Source organism: Atractosteus spatula, chromosome 11 (genome assembly GCF_055471065.1).
Source record: "Atractosteus spatula isolate fAtrSpa1 chromosome 11, fAtrSpa1.hap1, whole genome shotgun sequence".
In the NCBI taxonomy this organism is placed as follows: domain Eukaryota; kingdom Metazoa; phylum Chordata; class Actinopteri; order Semionotiformes; family Lepisosteidae; genus Atractosteus; species Atractosteus spatula.
Window position 1 is genome coordinate 3,436,910 of NC_142716.1, and position 20,947 is coordinate 3,457,856.

At 42.1% G+C, this 20,947-nt stretch overlaps 1 protein-coding gene across 1 annotated transcript; it reads right to left on the reverse strand.

Annotated features, from left to right (window-relative positions):
• Positions 1 to 1,019: 1,019 nt before the first annotated feature.
• Positions 1,020 to 20,006, reverse strand: kncn (kinocilin). The gene is made up of 5 exons (XM_088927180.1): positions 19,859 to 20,006; positions 14,536 to 14,604; positions 8,714 to 8,785; positions 5,807 to 5,897; positions 1,020 to 1,095 (listed from the first exon to the last, which is right to left on the reverse strand). Exons 1-5 carry the CDS (start codon positions 20,004 to 20,006, stop codon positions 1,020 to 1,022), a joined length of 456 nt encoding a protein of 151 aa, XP_088783306.1.
• Between the last annotated feature and the right edge of the window lie 941 nt (positions 20,007 to 20,947).

The window sequence follows — 20,947 nt, forward strand, 5'->3', positions numbered from 1 at the left end:
CCAAATGATAGATTTTTAGTACTGAATTTTGATTAAGAAATAACCGCAAGTATTTGTGTATCATTTTGTTTTTAGCAAGGACGGCATTTATTTGTCTGGCCAAACTTTAGTTGAGCGGTTGCAAATCAACATTTTACAAAAGGACTGAAATTCACCGGTCATACCAATAAAGCTTCTAGAATTGCATTTATGAGAAGAAAGTTGTAAATACATTTATAAATGTGTTTTTTATTGTCTGAAACAAGATTCAATCTGCAAATAGCCCTAGGTTTAAGGCTAGATCTGTTTTTCAGGATTAAGGTCTAATTATCATACAATTAATCTAAAGTATGGGGGGGGGGTTAATATCACATTAATATCATTAAATTGACTTTAAACATGTTACTGTTCTTTTTACATGATGAGCAATTTGAACAGTCAATCAGTTGAACAGTACCTTCGTTTTATTCCTACTTTCACCCTTGCCATTTGACCTCGTTTTTATGAGATGCCGTAGAGATGTTTCAGAAGCGAGAGGAGAGACACTGTGGCATTGCCTTTCTCTCCCCTCTTGCATTCCTGCAGTGTGACTGAGCTGTCTGACTGTGCCACTGTCTGTTACGGTGCTGACCCGCTAAATTGACCTTTTCCAGGTGACGCACAATACCTGCTGACACCCAGCTCTGTGAAAGATCAAGCGTTTTTTGCCTCTTTCACGACATGAAAACGCCAGTAAAAGGAAGCAGGGAGTGGTACTGGAAGTGGATATCTGACTTTCTTCATCTTGAGGAGTATGATGGAAAGCTGGCTGGGGGGGGGGGGGGTACTGTTCTTTTGAGAAGAAATGTGCTGGTGTTTAGCTGGTATACAAGATGAAACATTCAGACTCAATGTCTTAGTGAGCTATTTATTAACCAAAAGGGCAACGCAGGACCTCCAAGTTGCTGCATACATCATGTTTCATTTCCTTTGCTGTTAAGTATTTACCCTTTACAAAAAGGGTTTCATTTTTCCAAAACCTTGTTGAGATATCTTGGAGATCAATGGTCATCTAAATCAGATGGCGACTGTTTGAACTTCCGTTTGGCGATGATGTCAGGTGTGTCCGACGAAGGCCTGTGGGATAAACAAAGATCAAATCAGATTTGAACAGCACCCAGATCTGAGAATACCGAAATGCAGCAGCCTATTCCCTTGCCTGAGCACAGAGAGATCCATTGAAAGCTGGCTTCCATTCAAGCAATGAATGGCACTGTGAATATCTACTGAGCACTGGTAACAACAGGGCTACAAGAAAGCTGGCAGATTGTCCTCTTCATTGCTTTAGAATGGGTGAGATTAAGAAGATCATGTTTATCACAAGATGAACACAAAAAGTGAACTACAAGGAAGATCTCCCCTAGACTGACTTTCAGGTTGTATTTTTTTTTAATGAAAGTCAACATTAAAGCAGGGTATGATTGAACATTGTTTTCATACTGAGGAATATATAATGGAGATTAAGTGTTATAAACATCTCCACTGTACCTTTGTGAAGTGTATACAGTAAATATGAATACTTACGCACTGTACCTGATGAAATATTTACATTAGTTATTGGATGCAGTATTAGCCTGCTTATAGAATACAAGACAAATACAAATACTGTAATTTCATTTCATGCATTTAAAGTTGAAGATACATTTTTTTTTTTCCTCGTATGACCTGCATTTTAAAGTCAGGACAGTTTCATCAGCTCCAGCACTCCACTCGGCCAGTTGATTTAAAAAAAGGTAATGCACAGTTCATCACTGGTAACTGCTGTTAGTCTGCTGGGCTGTCAGTGGTAAAATCATGACAACCACCCAAAAACCTGTTCTGGGGGGTCAACAGCAGTAACGGGAGAAAGGTGATGTTGTTTGTATGCAGTTGTAAGCAGTGAATGATGATGACTGAGAGATGAGTCTCTGTAACCACGGCAACAGATGGGAGAGCTGCTCAATGAGAAGCTGTAACTAACAATGTAGCAGAACTGAATGAACTTCCCTGTGGCTTTAAAGAGGAAAGAGGGGCACAGGTTGAAGTCACCTCCACCTTTATGTGTCAGCACTGCACTTGCTACACGTATTAGAAGGAACAACTCTGAATGTGAAAATTATTACCCATGAGTGGAAGCTATCTGGCCCATCCAGGACACTTGGCTTTTCAATAGCTAAAAGATCCAGGATTCCCTCGGGCGTTTCTGGAAAGAAACCGGGGCATCGGCTTCACCAACATGGCAGGGTAGCTTGTTCCACACTCCCACAACCCTTTGTGTAAAGAAGCACTTCCTGTTCTCGGTTTCTAAATGCACTTTGCTCTAGCAACTGGATGTCTGCTTCTGTGTTGACACTTGCCATCAGGACCTGACGATATTAGAACATGCTGAACACCGCAAAGTGTTGTTTTTAGGGGGAGATATATTCAATCCAAATGTTATAGCCCTTTTAGAAAAAAGATAAACTCATGCAACTCCCAGTCAGAGGGAATATAAGGCATTTGAAGTTTACAAAGAATCTTAAATTAACTATTTTTTTACTTTTTATGTAAAAAAACCCGAGAATTCCCACTTTTTTTTACTGTATGTGGTTTAACGATTTCTGTCCTTACCTTCGTTTTTATATTTTAACAGTTAATGCAACATTTTAAATGTTCTTTCAGACAGTAGTCATAGCAGTTGCTGTAGGTAAACATTACACCTTCTGAATCTTGTGCCATATGGTGCAAGGCTCTTTTGTGAACGTTAAGAAACTCAGATTGTACAAATTATTGCCTTTTTCTAAATAAACATTGGTGTGTAACTCGCAGGGATCGCACTGCCTGTTATACGCCTGTTGCTTTTATGCACTGGAGAATCCCAGTGCAATACGTTGCTAGAATCTAATAAAATCGACCAGCTTTTTTTTTTATTATTGAAACAAGGAACACTTCAATCAAGATCTGTGTGAAATTATACTTTAGCTGATGGCATCCTTGTCTATTAAATAGAAAGGCTAATAATCATAATCTGATGAAACTCATACAGTATTGTTGACCCCCATCGAGAATGAAAGAGCTTTGATTACGCATTTTGGAGCCGCACACATGGTATTACAATTTCAATATATTTATAGCATAATTGAGGGTATATCGCATATACTGTACTGTGTTTCTTTCTATCTACTCCTGGACACATCTGTGAAAACCTGCCATAATCAATGTTTCCAAAGTTTTTATCACTGATCCAAAATTCAAACATAATACTTTTATTCTGACATACCACAAAATAGAAAAAAAAACTATGCTGGCATTACTCCCCGAATAGTACAGCAGCTCATTGCGAAACGGGTGTTTTTGATGTGCAGTCCTGGCACAGTTTTGAATAGGATGTGATTGCGGTCTTCGAGCTTTATACATGCCAGAGAGTGCAGCTCATTTCAAACAGTAATCAGCTTCGTGTTTCGGGGGAACAGATTCCGCAAACATTTGCTCCTCGATGCCCTCCGTGGAGAAGAAGGGATTATCTGAGAGGCCAGGCAAAGAGCAGAGGCCGGGCATCTGAGGCCGATGCGGCCCAGCTCCTGCCAGTCGTGTGAGAGATGGCCCTAAAGAAACTGGGCCCGAGAGCAGAGCTGTGGCCCGGCTGTGGAAGAGGTCACTGGGGTTGCACACGCGACACGCGCTGACCACCTGTAACTTCTCCCGCCCGGGGTCAATCGGAGCAGGACGCGAACTACACTTGCTGTTCTCGTTGTGAAGAAAAGGAGTTGTCTCTGCAGTGAGTCAGGGGATCAGACTGGATCGCTCTTCGTGGTCTTTTTGCAGGTTTCTATGATCTTAATCCAGTTGATGCCAATAGGTAGGATTTCTTCTGTCCATCTGTTGTGCAACTCACTGGTCACACTTAAAAAGGGCCGTGGCCCAGCCTTCTGATTTATCTTCGTGTGGAGTCTGAATGCAGGGATTCACCGTCAGTTGCTCACATCAGACGCAGAAAGTTTACGGGGAGCGTGCGGCTGTGGGTGTCGGCGTCTCGCCAAGAGAGAGTGACACAGGCTATTAAATTCTTGAACAAATGATCCAAAACCATTAGACCATCACAGTATTGGTTCTCATATCCAATTATCGTCACTCTGCCAGGCAGCGTGCCCTGAGTCTTCCTGGAAGTGCCTTTCCAGATATACCGTTGAACTGTAGCAAGGATGTTAGAGTCTGAATGCAATCCTTTGGTTTCAGTTTGAACTAGAAATACAGTTTGGATTTAGTGTAAACTTGAAGCATGTCAATATACAGGTGTCTCCTGCAGAACCCTCACGAAAGCAGCACAGGCTCAGAGTATCTCCCAATCCACCATAACCCATAATATCTGTATTTTGGGGGTGGTGATTGAGTTAGACTTGTTATCCACAGTAAATGAAGAGAGGAGCATCCTCGGATTTCAAAATCATCACTAATCTGTTATGATATTCCTCCCCCTCTGCAAAACGTTTCTGAAGCCTTGCTGTCTGTGCCTTATTTCAATAAATAGTGTTATAATTCTGTGAATTATAATACAAGTTATAAATCTGTGATCCCTTCTTGAAGTGGTACAGTGATTTGTTTCTGATGGGGAAACACCATGCCTGTTAATGCTGGGAAGAAAGGAGGCACAGCTACCTCTCCCAGCCCCCTGTGCTGCTGATATGAAGCAGTATGATGTCAGGTGTGAAAGTGTCTCATTTTCCTCAATCTAAGGCAAGCGTCATGATGCAAAACACATGGTCACAGTATTGTGCATATAATCTGGAAGTACATCGTAATGTCTTTACTTTGCTGAACAGATGTCTCATTCTGTAAACAGATTTTCCAATGTATATTTTAAACAACTGTTCTCAGCCTAAACTTTGGTAAACAAGTTTTTTTTTCCAGGTTTTGTAAGCAGCATGGGTAACACTTCACAAAGAAGCAGATAAATCTTCAAAGCAAAATGAAAATGAGTTACTCTTTATAAAAGGGCTGTGAATACCAGATGAAGGCACCAATAAGACAGCTCTCAAAAAGAACATCTGCAGACTTTGACTTATTTACAGGCGTGTGGGAGATCTGTTCAAAAAAAACGGAAAACAAGGCAAATCTCCCACACACTGCAATAGGCAAAAGTCCAATTTTGCTGTAAAAAGAAAAGCTTTTTATTCTCTGTACAATAATGTGTTTTGCATATTGCAATGCGTGTGTCTCGTTTTTTCAAATGAGACAATTTGTCACTGTCGACAAATCAGTCTTCCTGCTCAATGTCACCTGTCAATCATCTAAGGATGAACAACCAATTAGGAACTTGCTGGGTAGGTAAGGACACTACACCTGATGATGTCATGACCAATCGCCAACTATGAGTACTGGACCTAAAACTGGCCAGAGTTTTGGCATTTTGTTGCTTTAAAGCTAGCTTTCATGTACTGTACTTCAGAGTAGCAATTAATATTTGTTATACACACAGTGTTTTTCAAACAATCAAACCAGACAAGAAAAAGAAAAACAGACAAAAAATGATTACAATGAAATAAAAATGGAAAAGTCATGATTTTATAATTAATCAAAGTCTGTGGTTTGGCAAACTTAAATTAATTTTGGTGCCCAAAACTGCTGTAACAAACTACTCAAATAGTTGAGTCTGTATGCATATCAAAACTGAAATAGCCGTCTTGTTGGACCCCGAGTAGGTGCATAACATTTGTGTTCCAGTGAACAGTATGAAGTGTTGAGCTACTAAATGATCCATTAGCAATGAAGCAGCTGTGGAGTCACCTGTTGGAAATGGAGAAAGAGATAATAGGGAAACAGCATGTCTTACCCCTCTTCTGGTGACAAATCCTTAGTCTGGGCATCCTGGAATGTTCCCATTCTGCTCTTCGACAGTTCTTGATCCAGGTGGGCTTGTGTTGCTAAAAAAAAGAATACCCCAAAATATAGTAATGACAGAACTTATTTGCCATATCCTAGGGATAATCAAACTCACATGCCCTCTTTCTCCTGTTCAGAGAACAAAAACTGTTTATTTTAACGTGCTCTGCTTCCAAGGAATTTAAATGCGTAACAGGGCTTAACCTAAGCCTCTCTCTCATATTTCCAATTAATTAAAATGTGTTCGTTTCGAAAAAGATAACAGATTCGAATTAAAAAACAATATATTTACTAGTAGGAACGTAAATGTGGTCCAACCAAAGCCTGAATAAATATTTATGGGTTCAAAGTCCTTGATGAGATTGAATTGAATAGATATCCTATTAGTGTCACAACACGAGACAATTAAAATAACAATTGAGGAAGCAAGTAAATCATTATTTGTAAAAAGGTTTTTGGACTTCTGTACACATCTAAATGAAATGCAGACGATATCTCTAAGGAAATGAAGAAGGATTAAAATGAAAGAAGTGTGGGTTTTTTAATCAGCAGGTGCTCTAGGCAGTGCTCTGAAAATATTATTTAATAAACAAGGAAACAAAACGGCTACAACGGGCAACAACTGTGTTGAACGCACTGGAAAGACATCGTGGGTGAGGGTGTTGATCCAGGGAAGGGAATAACAAACTCCTCACTAACAATGAGCTGGAGCAACGCAGCCGGGATTAATTCTCACTGCCAGAAACGTCTTGCTGATCGGTCGGCAGTCCATTTCCGGCAGGAGGAAAAGAGGGCTGGAAGCCTAAAAACCCGAGAACGTGTTCACTGTTCAGTCTGTGTCCGACAGAGCTGCTCCTGCAAGGCGAGCAAGATGCATCGACGCAAAGGCAGCGGGCGCAGGCTCTCCTTTAAGTGTCGAAAGAGCAGCAGCCTCTTCGACGTGACGTAGCTTTGTGGAATGCAAGAGAGGCTGTCGGTCGAGAAAATCCAGTTTGGGAATACGTGAAATGGACTCTAGGAATAAAGACCTAGCAGCACGGGATCTAGCCGGCATGTCAGCTTTGTAACGGGGTGTTTCGCACGTGAAAACACCAGCACAGGAGCGAAAAGGTCCCTTTCTGAATCGGTTTTTAAACCATATTTCACTTACCACAGTCCAAATAGCATTGTTATCCTTTCCAAGAAAACTTGGTTACAGAGCAAATTGGAATAGAATATATTTGTTAAAACAGCCAAAGTGAGGGAACCCCAGAGAGCTGAAGTCTCAGCCTGAGAGGTGCACATGCATCTAAATTATATGTTAGAGGAAGAGAGAGCCACTGTGGCACTCTGCTGTAGACATATTGCCCATGGGAAGTCATGAACCTGTCTTCGGCAGAGGAATCTGATTTACTCCCTGCTAAGTGGTTTTTTTTCAACTGTTTATTCGATATTAAAAGGAATATGACCCTCTGGTTACTGCACTTTAATTTGATCTGCTCAGCCTATCACAGACGTAATTAGCCTTCATTGTTTCCTCTCCCTCGGTGATTATAAAGTTTGTCACTTGCGCAAGAAGGCAGTCACGCACTTTGTCTGAGGTGTGGCCAACTGACACAGAGAGAGAGACCAGCCAGGCAATCTGAACCTGAGCCTCCGACTCGGACTGCGTCCAGCTGGCTACGTCAACCCGACGGGTGAGGTTTTCTTCATTCCTACGGAGATGCTGTTACTGTGTTACCGTTCAGTGTCTTTCACAGTAAGGGTCCATCCATCCCTTGTGACGGGACTGAATTCTACAACACAGGGAGTCTGGGCTTCATCATCATTTGTGCACAACGGGCCGAGTGCCCCCGGGTCAGAGTGGCCGTGAAGGAGCTAGAATGCCCTCCTCACGCTGTGCAGTAAAGGCCTCTGACTTTCTGGACACCTGGCAGAGAATGATTGCCTTTTCCGTTTCTTCGGCATCCTTATTTTCAGTATTGTTTCTTCCCCATGCAGAAAAAAATAAACTGATTGCAGAACTATTGTTGTGTGTTTGTTGGGGGGTGAGGCGGGGGATCGTGGCTGAGAAGAGTAGAAGTGAAAAGGGGAAAATATAGGGACATTTTCAAGACCTCGTCTCGCCAAACTCAAGGGAGGTCTCAGTGTTGCAGTAGGAAACAGAAAAATTCCCCTCCTATCACTATAAAAATCCGGTGCTAAATGACTTTATCATTAATTTCTGTACCCAACCACTGTGCTGAGCTTAACTGTGAGAAATGCCATGTAAGGATTTGGCTATGTATGCTAATTTTAGGCTCTCAGTTTTCAGTACTGTCCCAGCTTTATGTGGGAGGCTTTAATCTATCTTTATGATTTCCTTCTAATAAAGTGTGTGCCCTGCATTATATTCACCCTTTTGCAACAATCCATTTCACATAGCGCTACGGTCGTCAACCACAATGCCACAAGATGATCAATAACGTAAATAACATGTTTCAGTCATTCTGTGGTTTCTTCCCACTGGGAGATCACACTGACTTACACATCAGACATTTCACTTCATCATCATAATCCAAACACGGGGGGGGACAAGTTCTTTTTCTTGCAACCCTTCTTGCAAGTCCGAAAAATATCAACAAAGATTAAACAAAATTATAGGAAAACATCTTAATTGTGTATTGTATGAAAAAGTGGTTCTGTACTAGTAAGAATCTGAATCAAGGGTTTAGGATATCTGATAGTATTGGGTGTTTGATGCTAGTCTGGTCTCTGTTGTTGATGAAATAATAGAGACACAGTGACAAAGAGAGTAATCTAGTGTTGAAATCTCCTGGGGTCTCCAGGAGACACTGTGTGTGCCATGTGACATTTCCATGATGCTGTGCGCACTTACCTTCTCGTTTAAATGCTTCTGCGGGTTGTTCTGCGTTGCTGTGGTGGGGCCTGGGGTGAACACGAAAATTTCCTGGAGGAAAACGGAGAGGATTCCCGAAATAAGTGGAATTAGAACACTTTGTCAAAGCAGCCCGGGTCTTGGCTTTGACAGCGTGACTGGGCAGCTTGTTCCATTCTCCCAGAACCCTCTGTACGTCGCAATGCCTCCTGTTTTCTGTGTTTAAAAGCGCCTTGTGTTGATTCTGAGGAGTTCGCATGGGTTGACTTTTTGTCAGTGCCCTTGGGGATTTATGAATCCTTTACACACGTTCCTCTACTTTACTTTAGGACATTCCTTTAAGCCCAGGATTGCACCTGGAAACGGAACAGCAAGTGTGTGGAAGTAAACCAGGAAGGCGGAATGATTTCAGTCTCCACAGCATGCTTTTTTCTGGTACATCCATTGCAGTGGCACTTAATGCAGTGTAACTTCAGAGCAGGGTTTCAGTGTTTCAGAGACTCCTGTTCCATTGGAACCCACTCTTTCCTCACCAAGTACATGCATCTTTCACAATCAGCAAGACTGAGATCAGTCTTCGGGATGGGCTCCCTGAAAGATCTCTTGCTCTCGCCTCTTTTTTCATGATCTTTGTACCGTTTCTCTTCGTCTTTCCCTTTACAATAGATCGGTGACTGAAGGGGAAGATAATGTAGATGATAGGATATTGTTAAACTCCGTTTAAAAAAAAAAAAGCAGGTCAATGTCTCAGTTTCAGGTACTGGGCCTCTATAAAAGCTTCAGATCTTAGCATTGTACTGCAGCTTCAAGTTGAGGTGATTGTAAAAGGGTTAGCTAAAGACAGAAATGAGAGCAGTAGAAGCCCGGTCTTGTAACAGATGTTTAATCAACAAGCCAAATGTGGTGACTGATGTGAGGGGTCAGCCTGAGTTTCTTTTACTGGACCTCTAGGTGTGGCTGTGAAGTCTCCAGTGTGGGGGGGTGACTACACCTGATAGCTAACATCTTCACCGAAATTCAGCTGCACTCCTTGGGAACTGGCCACCTGCATGCTTAGCCTGGCGAAGGCCTTTCCAGGGAATTAACTGAAACATGCAATTAGAGAATCTCCCAGGATCTCAAGAGAATCGGAGATCTCAACAGGCATGTTCCTTAACTGAGAGGAGATGTAAGACTTTCTGTAATACTCTAGTAAGAATTGCAGTACACACTTTACTAAATCTGAATGCAATTATATAGTACTCGAAATAAAATCCTTGAACGATTTTGTTATTTTTACCTTGAATTTTCAAGGAATGAATCTGACATCCTTTTGGGCTGTTTCATACTTCTTTAGTGTTGTGAAGGTTCTTTCACTGTATAATCTCCAGCAGCAAAACTGTGATTCTCCAGTAACACTCTGTTATAATCCCTGTCACAGCCTTCCAGTGACATGACCCGGACTTGAACCTACAGTCACAGAGCTCAGGTGAGCACACCTGCGCATTCCAGAGCCCCTGGAAGCCTTTCTAAATCTTTCTAATCCGGCGTCTCGTCTAATCCGGCGGGACAAGAGCTAGCTCAAACCTAAGGATGAATGGGATGATCCCATGAATGTCTAGATGGGGGTATTTCAGACACAAAAAAGCCTGTTAGCTCTGCACCGTTTTCTCTAGAAATTATTATTCAAATAGGAGTGATAGATGCAGAAATGCTATCAGCAAGCACTTCTGCTGTTGCTAAGATGACTGATACCTTTATTTCAAAATCATACAAATCATACAAAAAAAAAGGCTTAATTGTGTCCATTCAGACCTTGGGTGAACAGATAATATATAATTACCAGTACAGAATGGAGATAGAAGGCGAATTCAGTTTGCCTTATGGCTTATCTTCCTGAAGGTTCTCTGCGGCTGTGCTTTGTAGTTCTATTCAAACTTTATAAAACTCTTTTTGTCTCTCTCTTTAGTCGGCCCCGATCGATTGATCACCCTTATAAGTGCAATCCATGTACTTTATGATGTTGCTTTTATTATCTACAGTATAAAGGTTCTTTTTCTTAATAATAAAAGGGCTTGAAATGATTGTGTCCAGGAACAAGGTCAGAGCCTCTTTGAGTGACTTCATTGGGTTGAATCTAATTTCAGCTTTGTTTTTTTGAAGATATATGTCAGAATTGTTATAAGCAAAGAAGAGCGGAGGAACTTGAGCTGAAGGGTATTGAAATACTCCAAGATTGATTAGTCATGTTTGTTAGGCCCTCAGTTTCACCTATTTGTATGAAATAATTACTATTGAAACCGACATAAAGAATCCACAATTGCATCTTCTTAAACACTGGGAATGTTTTGTTCGTGATTTTTTTCAAATGATGTGACATTGTCCCACCCCTTTTCTGAGTGATTCACCAGCGTAATTGTCTTTCTGACATTCTAGGACCATCACATTTTTATCAAAATTAAACAGATTTAGTAAAATAATTACAGGAGAGGAGATGAGAGTGGCAGTATTCTCTCCCGCTGAGTAAAGAGCAGATAAGGGCTGTGTTTTAACAGGTTTTACAAAAAGGAGCCAAGCATGAAGCATCAATAGGTTAGATCATTTGTAGCGGTTGATAGTTAAAACCAAAGGCTTTATTCACAATAAGGCAATTAAAAAAATCTGCTGTCAAATGTACTGTCAAAAAATCACTATTAAATGGATTTTTAAATTAATTTGCTGACTAAATAATTGGAATTGTCCCCCGAGCAAAATTATTATTCATATCTCATTTCCAAAACTTGTCTTTATTTACGTTTTAATGCAATTAGCCTGCTGACTCTCCATTGCTGTATCTCTGGGAGCTCTTGTGCACACAGGGGTGATGCACACATCTTCCAGGAGGGGGCAGTACTAATAACATGGGGCAGTTTCCCTATGTAAGGCACTCTGGGATGAAAAGCACTATGTTAAATGCAAAGAATGATTAATTATTATAAATGGAACTCTCTTTGTTCTCCCCATTCTGAAAAACGTGCACTGAAACCCTGTGTTTCACTTTATACTGCCTGTAAAAAAGCGCCATGTGACTGTACCTTATCCCACTCCTCTCCTGTCTTGTGTCTAACATGCTGTATATCTTTTGAATCAAGCTCTTTCAGGGTACAGGGATTCATGCTCTGAAAACGAAACCCTCCAGTGGCACTTGGGCATAGAATTAATGTCTATGTTTTGCATAAAGAGCAGTTTTTCATCTGCAGCACATTCAGACAACTTGCAAACTAACAGAAGCGCGGAAACAAACTGGGAGCCATTTTTAGGGGACCCCTCCTGCACCAATGCAAAATCACAAGACTGCAAATTTCAGTCCAGTGACAACACATGACCGAGAGCATGGCGTGATGACAAGGCTTCACCGGAATCCTTATTGTAGCAAAGGGTGTCTATACAGATAGAGTGGACAATATTCAGAAGCGGCAGGCACAAAGATTCCCAGAGAACATCAGAAGCATTTAAACTAGGATGGAGAGGGGAGAGAATAAAACATATACACTGTGTATCAGACATTCCCACACAAGGAACTTTTTTTTTTCCTACTGCAGAGGTCCAGTTGTTTGCACTTGAGTGAGGGCAGTTCTGCAACACTGAAATCGGTACAGGATTGATACCAATTACAAATCCTGTTTGACCTTTCAAAAGCCAAAAGCACATTTACAGACATCCCCCAAAGAGCAAACCGCATTCAAGATTTCCTGGGATTAGGCACTGAAAGCCTCAGATCAATTAACTAGAAAAAAAACCAGACAAATGAGTTTAGATTGATAGAATGGCCTCCACTCCTTTGTGACATTTCTGGTGCTCTAATCATTTTGAGGTGCAAAAATGGTCCAAAAGTGCTCAAACACCCTTGTTATCATCCGGTGCCTTCAGAGCCATCACACCAATGCATGATTCTCGCATGTGTCTGGTGCTATTGTAAAGCATGTCACCTGCAATTTCAGTGCATCAAGGCTCTGGGAAACATACAGATCAGCAGGGATCAGAATAAATAAGATTTAAAACCCAGTAGCAAACAGGTGTTGTGGCAATTCAGCTCAGTTGCCTAAATATGTACTTTAAAGCCACACTTTTTAGTCAGCTTTGTTCCTCTGTTTCACAGTTACCTCTTAACTGATAAACCTCTTTAAAACCGTTTGGCAAACATTTATTTCTCCTCTTACAAGACTTCCTTTTTTCCCCAGATAGCTTTGACTTATTAGCTGCAGATTATTTGCAAACGTGCACTCGAGTTGCTAAAAAGACAGCACACCAGAAAACTCAGGAGGGCTTCTGCGGGAGGTTCAAGTCATCCCATTAACCTCACTGTGCGGCTCAGACAGTGACCCTGTTTCATTACACTGCCCTCAGCCCGGAAGACAAGAGGGGACAATTAACACACGGCACAGCGTGTGCACATCTACTCCTGTTCCTTTCTCTGCTGAGAGAAAAGAACACAAACTTATCCCGACTTAAGTTTAAAAAAAAAAAAACCCAGACCGGATGAAAATTTAATAACTCCCTATAGGAAAACATGGAATTAATCGTGCTGGCGGCTATGCTATGGTTGCTATGGAAACCCACCTCGGCTGTACCGAGATGAAAGGCAGGACAGAGGGTCTCCCGGGGGGGCTGGGAGTGCGGCTGCTTTCTGGGAGGGAGCGGATCATCAGGGAGTAGGGGGTCCGAAGAAGGAACAGCCGGACTGCGGCTGCAGGGGTCCCGTCGGCGGATCCAGGCTGCGGTACGGCCCTGACCCCTGACCCCTGACCCCCGACCTCTCCCCTTTCCCCTCTCACCCAGGGCTCCTAGCAGCTTTCTACTCCTACACCCCGCTTCCGAAATGCGTGCGGCCTGCACGGCTCTCTGACCCCCCGATCATTGATTGGGCACGCCGGACGAAGCCGAGCTATCGAGAAGGATGTCGACTTGATTACGATTTCCCGCTACTTTTCCCTCCCCCTCCCGCCCCCACAGCTTCCCACTTCGAGGAGGCGTGAGGAAGCTGTGAAAGCAGTTGTGCACCACGGACGCAGCCGAGACACAAGAAGTCTCTCTGATTATTTCCAGACCCCTGGACTGTCGCTGGCCACAGCTCTGAATCTGCTGCTCCACAGTGAGGAAACAACTGCTCCTCATTCCCAGTATTAACCTGCTGTTAACAGAGGGATGCAAGGCCACGTGCTGCAGATCTCCAGCTCTGAGTGTTTGCTTACAATTACATTCTGGTGAGGGTTATGGAGGGTTATTTTTTTCACGTGTCTTTGCTCACGACTTTTGAAGGTTAATATCTGCGTGGTGGGCGCGGTGTTAAACGCACTCTCTCGAGCTCTCAAAATACACTCCAGCGAGGATAGTCCCCAGAAACAATATCATTTTAAAACATTAAAAAAAAAACAACATCTGCATTAAAACCTTAATTAATTTGAAATTAAAAGTGGTGCTGATTGTTTAATTTTATGTCGTGTACTCCTAAGTCTTGTTACGATGGAAAACATAGCCCAAGAGTATACCTTCTCGAACACAGACTGTTTAGTGTCCTAAAGTTAGTGTTTTCCTGATTTCTGTGAGGACGTAAAGTCCCGGGCCAAGTGTTCATGTATGTCTGATGTCAGTGAGGGCTCTGTACACTTTTGCTGCAAAGGTCTGCAGTTATGACATTCAAGCCAACAGGTCTTCTATGTCATGTAGTGACATGAATTTGGCCTTGATCCTTCAGTTTCCACGAGTTTGAGACACCACCTACTGTACAAACCAAAGGCAAGCATTGCCTGTTGTACTTGATGAGCATGCAATGCTCATGAGAACAAGCAGAGGAGATGTCTTACCTAGAACTGGCAAAATGTGATTGAAGTTGAGCCAGGCTTTTATAAAAGGGAAGATGGAGATGATGAGACCTGGAATGAAATAAGGACAAGCAGTTATTGAGCAGTGGGTGGCTCAACCAGGAATCACAGTACAGTACATCAAATTATATTCTTAATGAATGGAAATGCTCTGTCAAAAGAAAATATTACTGTAAGTGTTCTAGATTAACTATTAGATTGCAAGAACAAAGTAGACTAAAGAAGACATGTAGAAGGAACATAAACCCTCTGTACATTTTCAGTAAACATATTATCTTTGTAAGGTGTCAGTCCACAGAGACAGGACACAAGATGGGAGTACTCCCTGGATGGGGTGCCAGTCTATCAAAGGGCACACACAATTGTTCACAGTCATAAATGGTGGGCATACAGAGGCACACAATATCCTGGGCAGCATGATTTCAGACTGTGGGATTAAACTGGAGCACCTGGAGAAAACGCACGCAGTCACGCACACTGACAGAACATGCAGACTTCATACAGAAGGTGACAAAGGCTAGTATCAAACCCAGGTCCCAGGAGCAGACCACCATCCATACATGAATCATACTCTTAATAAACAGCAGTTGTGTGCATAGTTTACACAGTTCAGAAAGACAACATTCATTTTCATACTAAGTACACTTTAAAATGAATGTCTTTATACCATGAATATTTTAATTCCCCTTGCTTATCCTTGTGATCATTAATATTGCAATGTATGGCATATTCAATCTCATTAGGGGAGCTGGACAAGAGAGATATTTCCTCTATAATTGTATAATTTCCTTTTTTCTTTAATTAAATACAGATATTTGTTTCTGAATGGCACACTTATTCATTACACATACTGTATATGTTAGGGTTGATCCTGTATTGTCCAGTGAGACACTTCTCTCCACCGAAACATAAAGGGCTTTGGAAAACAGCAAAAAGTGGGTTGTGAAGTCTGTGTTTTTGAGTATCTGTGAATTCAGCTGTGAGGCAAACCAGAGGCCTAATTAACTTTTAAAGCCAGCTTAAAATGGAATTTTAAATAATTTTCTCCATGGTTAGCTTCTGAATAAATTTCAGGCCATACATAAAAGCCCAAATACTAAACCCCATTAATCTATCATTTTTATGTGCTGCAAAACAGGAATCATGTCTTTGTCAGATAATAACCCTCCTTTTTTTTCTTTTGTTATTTCAGCCACAAAAACAGCACCCAGGGTTGTCCTTCAGATATGACAAGCCTAGTGGGTTAGTGCAAAAGCATTATCTATAAAACTACAAGCATTAACCAACTCCATGTCACGCACTGGAATAATACAGGTTCAATATTATCGATCTAGCATTGTAAATCAGTCTTTATTCTATATCCCCAGCATCTCCAGGGACAAAGATAATTGCCCAGAATTCCCATTCCAACATAGCTATTGCTACAGTATGTAAACCGTTATGCTTGACTATACTGACCTAATCTACAGATGGTCTACTGAAAGCAACAACCAATCACATGTGACAGCTGCAGGTGAAATTACCCAGAACACAGAGTTGTTTCCTATTATTATTTTACCTCTTCACTGAATGACTTTTGCAGCCTCCCCTGCTGTGCAGATTCATACTGTGTGTTTCTATACTGTATGTACATAGTTATTTGATAGTTTGTCAATTTGTGTTTCGAAGAATAAAAGAACAAACTGCACGTGCCAGGTCTAGATTGACTGGCTCTTTCATCAGCCCGTTAACAGCCAGTAGAATGACAATGTTTGCACAGTGAGAAGTTAAGCAGTTTCCTGGCCTAGAGACAACATGGTACCAAAGCTTGCTTGATGGTTTTGGATTGTAAACTGTGGCTGGTACAGTACAGCAGAGATGAATACATTACCTAAACAGATCTCAAACACATCACATCAGATTGGTGTGATAAGCTGGCCACGGCTCACAGTGGCTGTGCTGCTCCAGCTATACTGGACAAAAGTCTATTTGGTTTTATTGTTATTTGAGAGGAGAGTTTACTGCTTTCGCTATATGAATTCCTGACAGCAAATCTACTTTTCTTCTGAAATGATGTTTTGCTGGAAAGCGCGTCATTCGTCTTCCTTTCATCTACAGTAGCTGTCACTGAGCAGTCCACTACAGTCTCGTGGACGCCTCTGTACAGCGTTAGCAATATGTATCAGAAGGAGATTTCAATTTGCACTAGAGTACCAGCTGCTACATGATTTTCTTTTCTTTTCCTTTTTCCTAAGCAGCCAGATACTTCTGTACAGCAATAACTAGAGATTTGAAATGGTAACATCCAATCTGCAATGTCCAAAAGATTCCTCAAAACTGAATTGCAGGACACTCTGAAACAAGTAATAGTTTCTCGGGTGTGGCGCAGGTGCATCTCCTAAATGTGACCAAAATGACAAAAAGATTGACTTGTGTTATGGTAGACTCTGACAGGTTTCTTTCTCCGTATACAGAAAGAAACTATTCATCTCTACTCTGAGTCCCTGGGGAGACAACATGCATCTTTATAGGATATTCAACACCGAACATGTCTACCATTCTGCTCCTATTAATCATTTATTAATCAAATTAAAAATGATTCCAACAATTTTAGATTTGAATGTAGTTGAAATACAATACTAAAACACTAAACGTATTGATTCAGAATATTAAATAAAAACAAAGTTTACTTCATGACTTAAAAAGCCAGGGAGTATGTGAGCTGCCTCTTTAATATAAATCCAGAATATTTTCTTCTAATTGACAGAAGTGCTTGAATAATATAACCTAATCCAGCAGAAGCCAAAGTGTGGTCAGAGTGCACCAGGACTCAGAAAACCCACTACAAGGTCTGTTAAAATTATTCTTTTAGTTTCTTGCTTCCTGAATCCTCAGTGCTTCAGTGACAGCTCCACATTCTTCACTGTAGTATCTCTTCTAAATAATGTAGAGCAGTGTTCAGGAGCTGGCTTCAAAAATCACAATTTCACATTCACTTTTGGGACGAATTATGTGTCATTAATCACCAGCTCTCTTTGTGAGGGCTCTCTGTCTGTCTCTGAGTCTGAAGGTAAAGACAAATACATCCTCCAGAGAGGCTTGTCCTACTACTCATTCCCCTCTTCCTCCTCCTCGCAGTGCTGGAACCTTTCCAGAATTACTTGCTTGTTGCTTCATACAGTCTTTTCTTATTTCTGTATAGATCAAAGCTGTGTCTCGCAGGTTTAACCTAGAACATTTCCAGATGTCTAAGGAATTGCTTGGCTCACTGGGATACTCACACTCCCGGGAGCTTGCAGAGGAGGTTTGGTGTAATACATTTACATGACATCTGAGCACCTTCAGAGACAAACCCCCTTTTTTATCAAGACTGGCCAGAGGGATAATACAGAATGAAGCCAGGAGATGCTATTAAATCTTGATTGCAGCCATATCCTACACGAGCTTTCATTTTCATTTCATTTTCATTCAGTCCGGTTTCAAAAGCTAAAAATGTTAGGGGTAATGTAAAAACAAGTGTGAGAATCTAGGCTGGTGTATTTAAAGCAGTGCCTTCTAGCAGAGCTACAAAAATGGCTTTGAGGGATGGGCAAGGCACTGCTTGAGAGTCTGTATCCGTGTCCGTGTAAACCGTGCTCTTCAACACTTATCAACATTACTGAACAACAATGACAGATGCTCAGTAAATGTAGTGAATGTCCAGCCATTGACAGAATCAAACTGTGGAGAACATTATAGGCTAGTTTGCACATGATCACAGTGCCTGTTGTGCACCAGAAGTAAAATTCTCCTCTCTCTTTGAAGGAGTTCAATAAATCACAATTTTGGGCTGTACTAAAAATACCTTTTAACATCCACAGGACATTTTTATAGGAAAGGCTTTGCTCTCTGAAGCTTTGAAAGGTAGAGGCTGCATCTCTTTGCTGGATTCAGTTTCATTGTGGCTTAATCTGGCTTTTCGTGAAGAAGAGAACTGCTATCATATATTTGACTCTTAGCACTAAATGCCTGAAAGCCCAGGGTCCTGATTACCAGCCTGCATTGTGACTGGCATCCTCAGGTTACACCCCAAGATCAGATGACATTTAATGTAGACAAGTGCAGATTGTGACATACAGGTAGAAGAAACACACTATAAATATAAGATAAGAAACACAGAAGAAGCTACTGATGAAAAAGATAATTCTGATCTTCTAGACAATGTGGGGAAACAATGGATAAGGCACACAACAATAGCATATACAGTGGTATAGTGTATAGAAATTAAATCAAGGGGTATTATGTTAAAATTGGGCTTTGCATTAGTAAGGCCTCATTCAGAACATCATATATAATTGTGGTCACCACGTTACAAAAGACACACTGCTACTCTGGAAGCTGTCCAGACAAGAGGGACCAGATACGTCTTTGCACTCAAAGGTATTGTCTACTCCGTCAGGTTAAAGGAACAGAATCTATTTAGTCTCAAGCACAGAGGGTATGGGGAGACTTGATTTGAGTATTCAAGATCCCCAAGAGATTCAACAAAGGCAGCCCAGAATCAAGAGGGGAACATGAACCAGAGGATGCTGTAGGCAAATCAGAGGATTAAAACTGAGAGGAGGAGGTTGCTCGTTTACACAAAGTGCTGTAGGAGTCGCTGGCTTCCTTTAGAAATGAGCAGGTTTTCCTGAACAGACGATCTTCAAGTCCGCATACACTCACTCACAGCGCACTGTCCAGAGCACAATGCGCCTCCTCCCTCAGCTGAGCTATTTCTTTACTGTATCATTTGTTTCAGTGAGACGCTATTCACCTCTGCTCTGCGTCCTTAGGGAGACATGTGTCTTAATAGAATATTCAACCTTGAACATGCTAAATATTCCTTATCTATTACAATTTAATCAATCAAAAAGTTTTCAATCAATTTTAGATCAGCTTGTAGCTGAAAAATAATACCAAAAATACTAAAGTGTCATTTCACAAATATAGATTCTGATTATCGCTATGGATTATGGGACTGGCTCTTTTAAATTAAGCAAACCCAGATTGTTCCTTTCTTTGGACTCAAGAGATGTGCTGCCACAATGTAACTAGGAGAGGCTAACTGTAGTTCTCTGGGGTCAGGGTCCTGCAGGGCTTAAGGCCTCAGCAAACTTGCAAACTGCATATAACCCTAAAAGAAGGGTTAAAGATATCCAGCTAAACCATTAATATTCCATCTGTGCCCTCGCCAGGACCGAAACTCTTCACAGCCACGACTTGGCCACTGTGACCTGGAAACCTTTAAGTGTCTCATCGGCAGGGATGAGGTGCTGGATGAAATGGCAGTGTGAAATGTACTCACCCAGCCCGCCCGCTCCCAGGAAGATGCCCCCCACAGCATCCGCGCCGCAGTCTCGGGACACCCCAATGATGATGCACCCTGCCACGATGCTGAGCAGGGCGCAGCTCACGCGCAGGCAGTGGAATTCACTGATGCTGACAGCGTTCATCCACCGCGCGGCCTGCCGGCGGCCAGCCTTCAGCCCCTACTGCACGGGCAGCGCGTCTCACTTTCACTGCCTGCCACTCCACCGCCGGACTTCCTCCCAGCTCCTCGTGAAACTTGAACCACTGAGCTTGTGTTTCCCCTGCGGGCTGGGCTCGCTACTGCAGGTGAACTCCGGTCCAGATCCCCTGCACAACCTCAAATCGCTGTCACTTCAGTAAGAATATTAAAATCCCGTCACTGCCCTGTGACACCGTACTGTTGCAAAACAGATTATGTGTCAGAGTGCAGTGCAGCTTCATATAGAGCCATACAGAGAATATAGAGATGCTCCGACTGGCAAGCTACCATAAATAACCACAAATGGAAGGGACCCCAGATGTACAATGTAAACTTATGTTGGGTGGTATGGCGGCACTGTAATTAACATTGCTGCCTCGAAGCACAAGGGCCCCGGGTTCAATTCCTGAGGTGCTGTCTGCATGGAGTTTGTCTGTTCTTCTCATGGTCAGGTGAGCTTCCCGCAGTCTCCCAGTCTCCCTCCACAGTCCAAAGACATGGGGGTAGGCTGATGAGCTTCAGGAAAAACTGGCCCTGGTTTCAGTGTACGCATGTGTGTCTGCTCTACGATAGACTGGCGTCCCATCCCAGGGTGTGTCCTACCTTGCTTGCCATAATAGGCACCAGCTCCCCTCACAAGCCTGTGTTTTAAAGCAGTTAGAAGACGGATGGATGGATTACCTCATATTAAAAGCGGTGTTTTTCGCTGCAAAGTTTATGATAACAATGAAAAGCTACTCCACGTATTCTTACTCAGCATAACTTGTGCCTTTTCAGACTCTACAGACAGCCCATCTGCAGCCAGCAGCTCAGATCAGCATCACGGCTTCCGTCTGCGGTAGTCTCTTATGGACTGGGCTACAGAAGTATGCCCTGAGTGTCTCA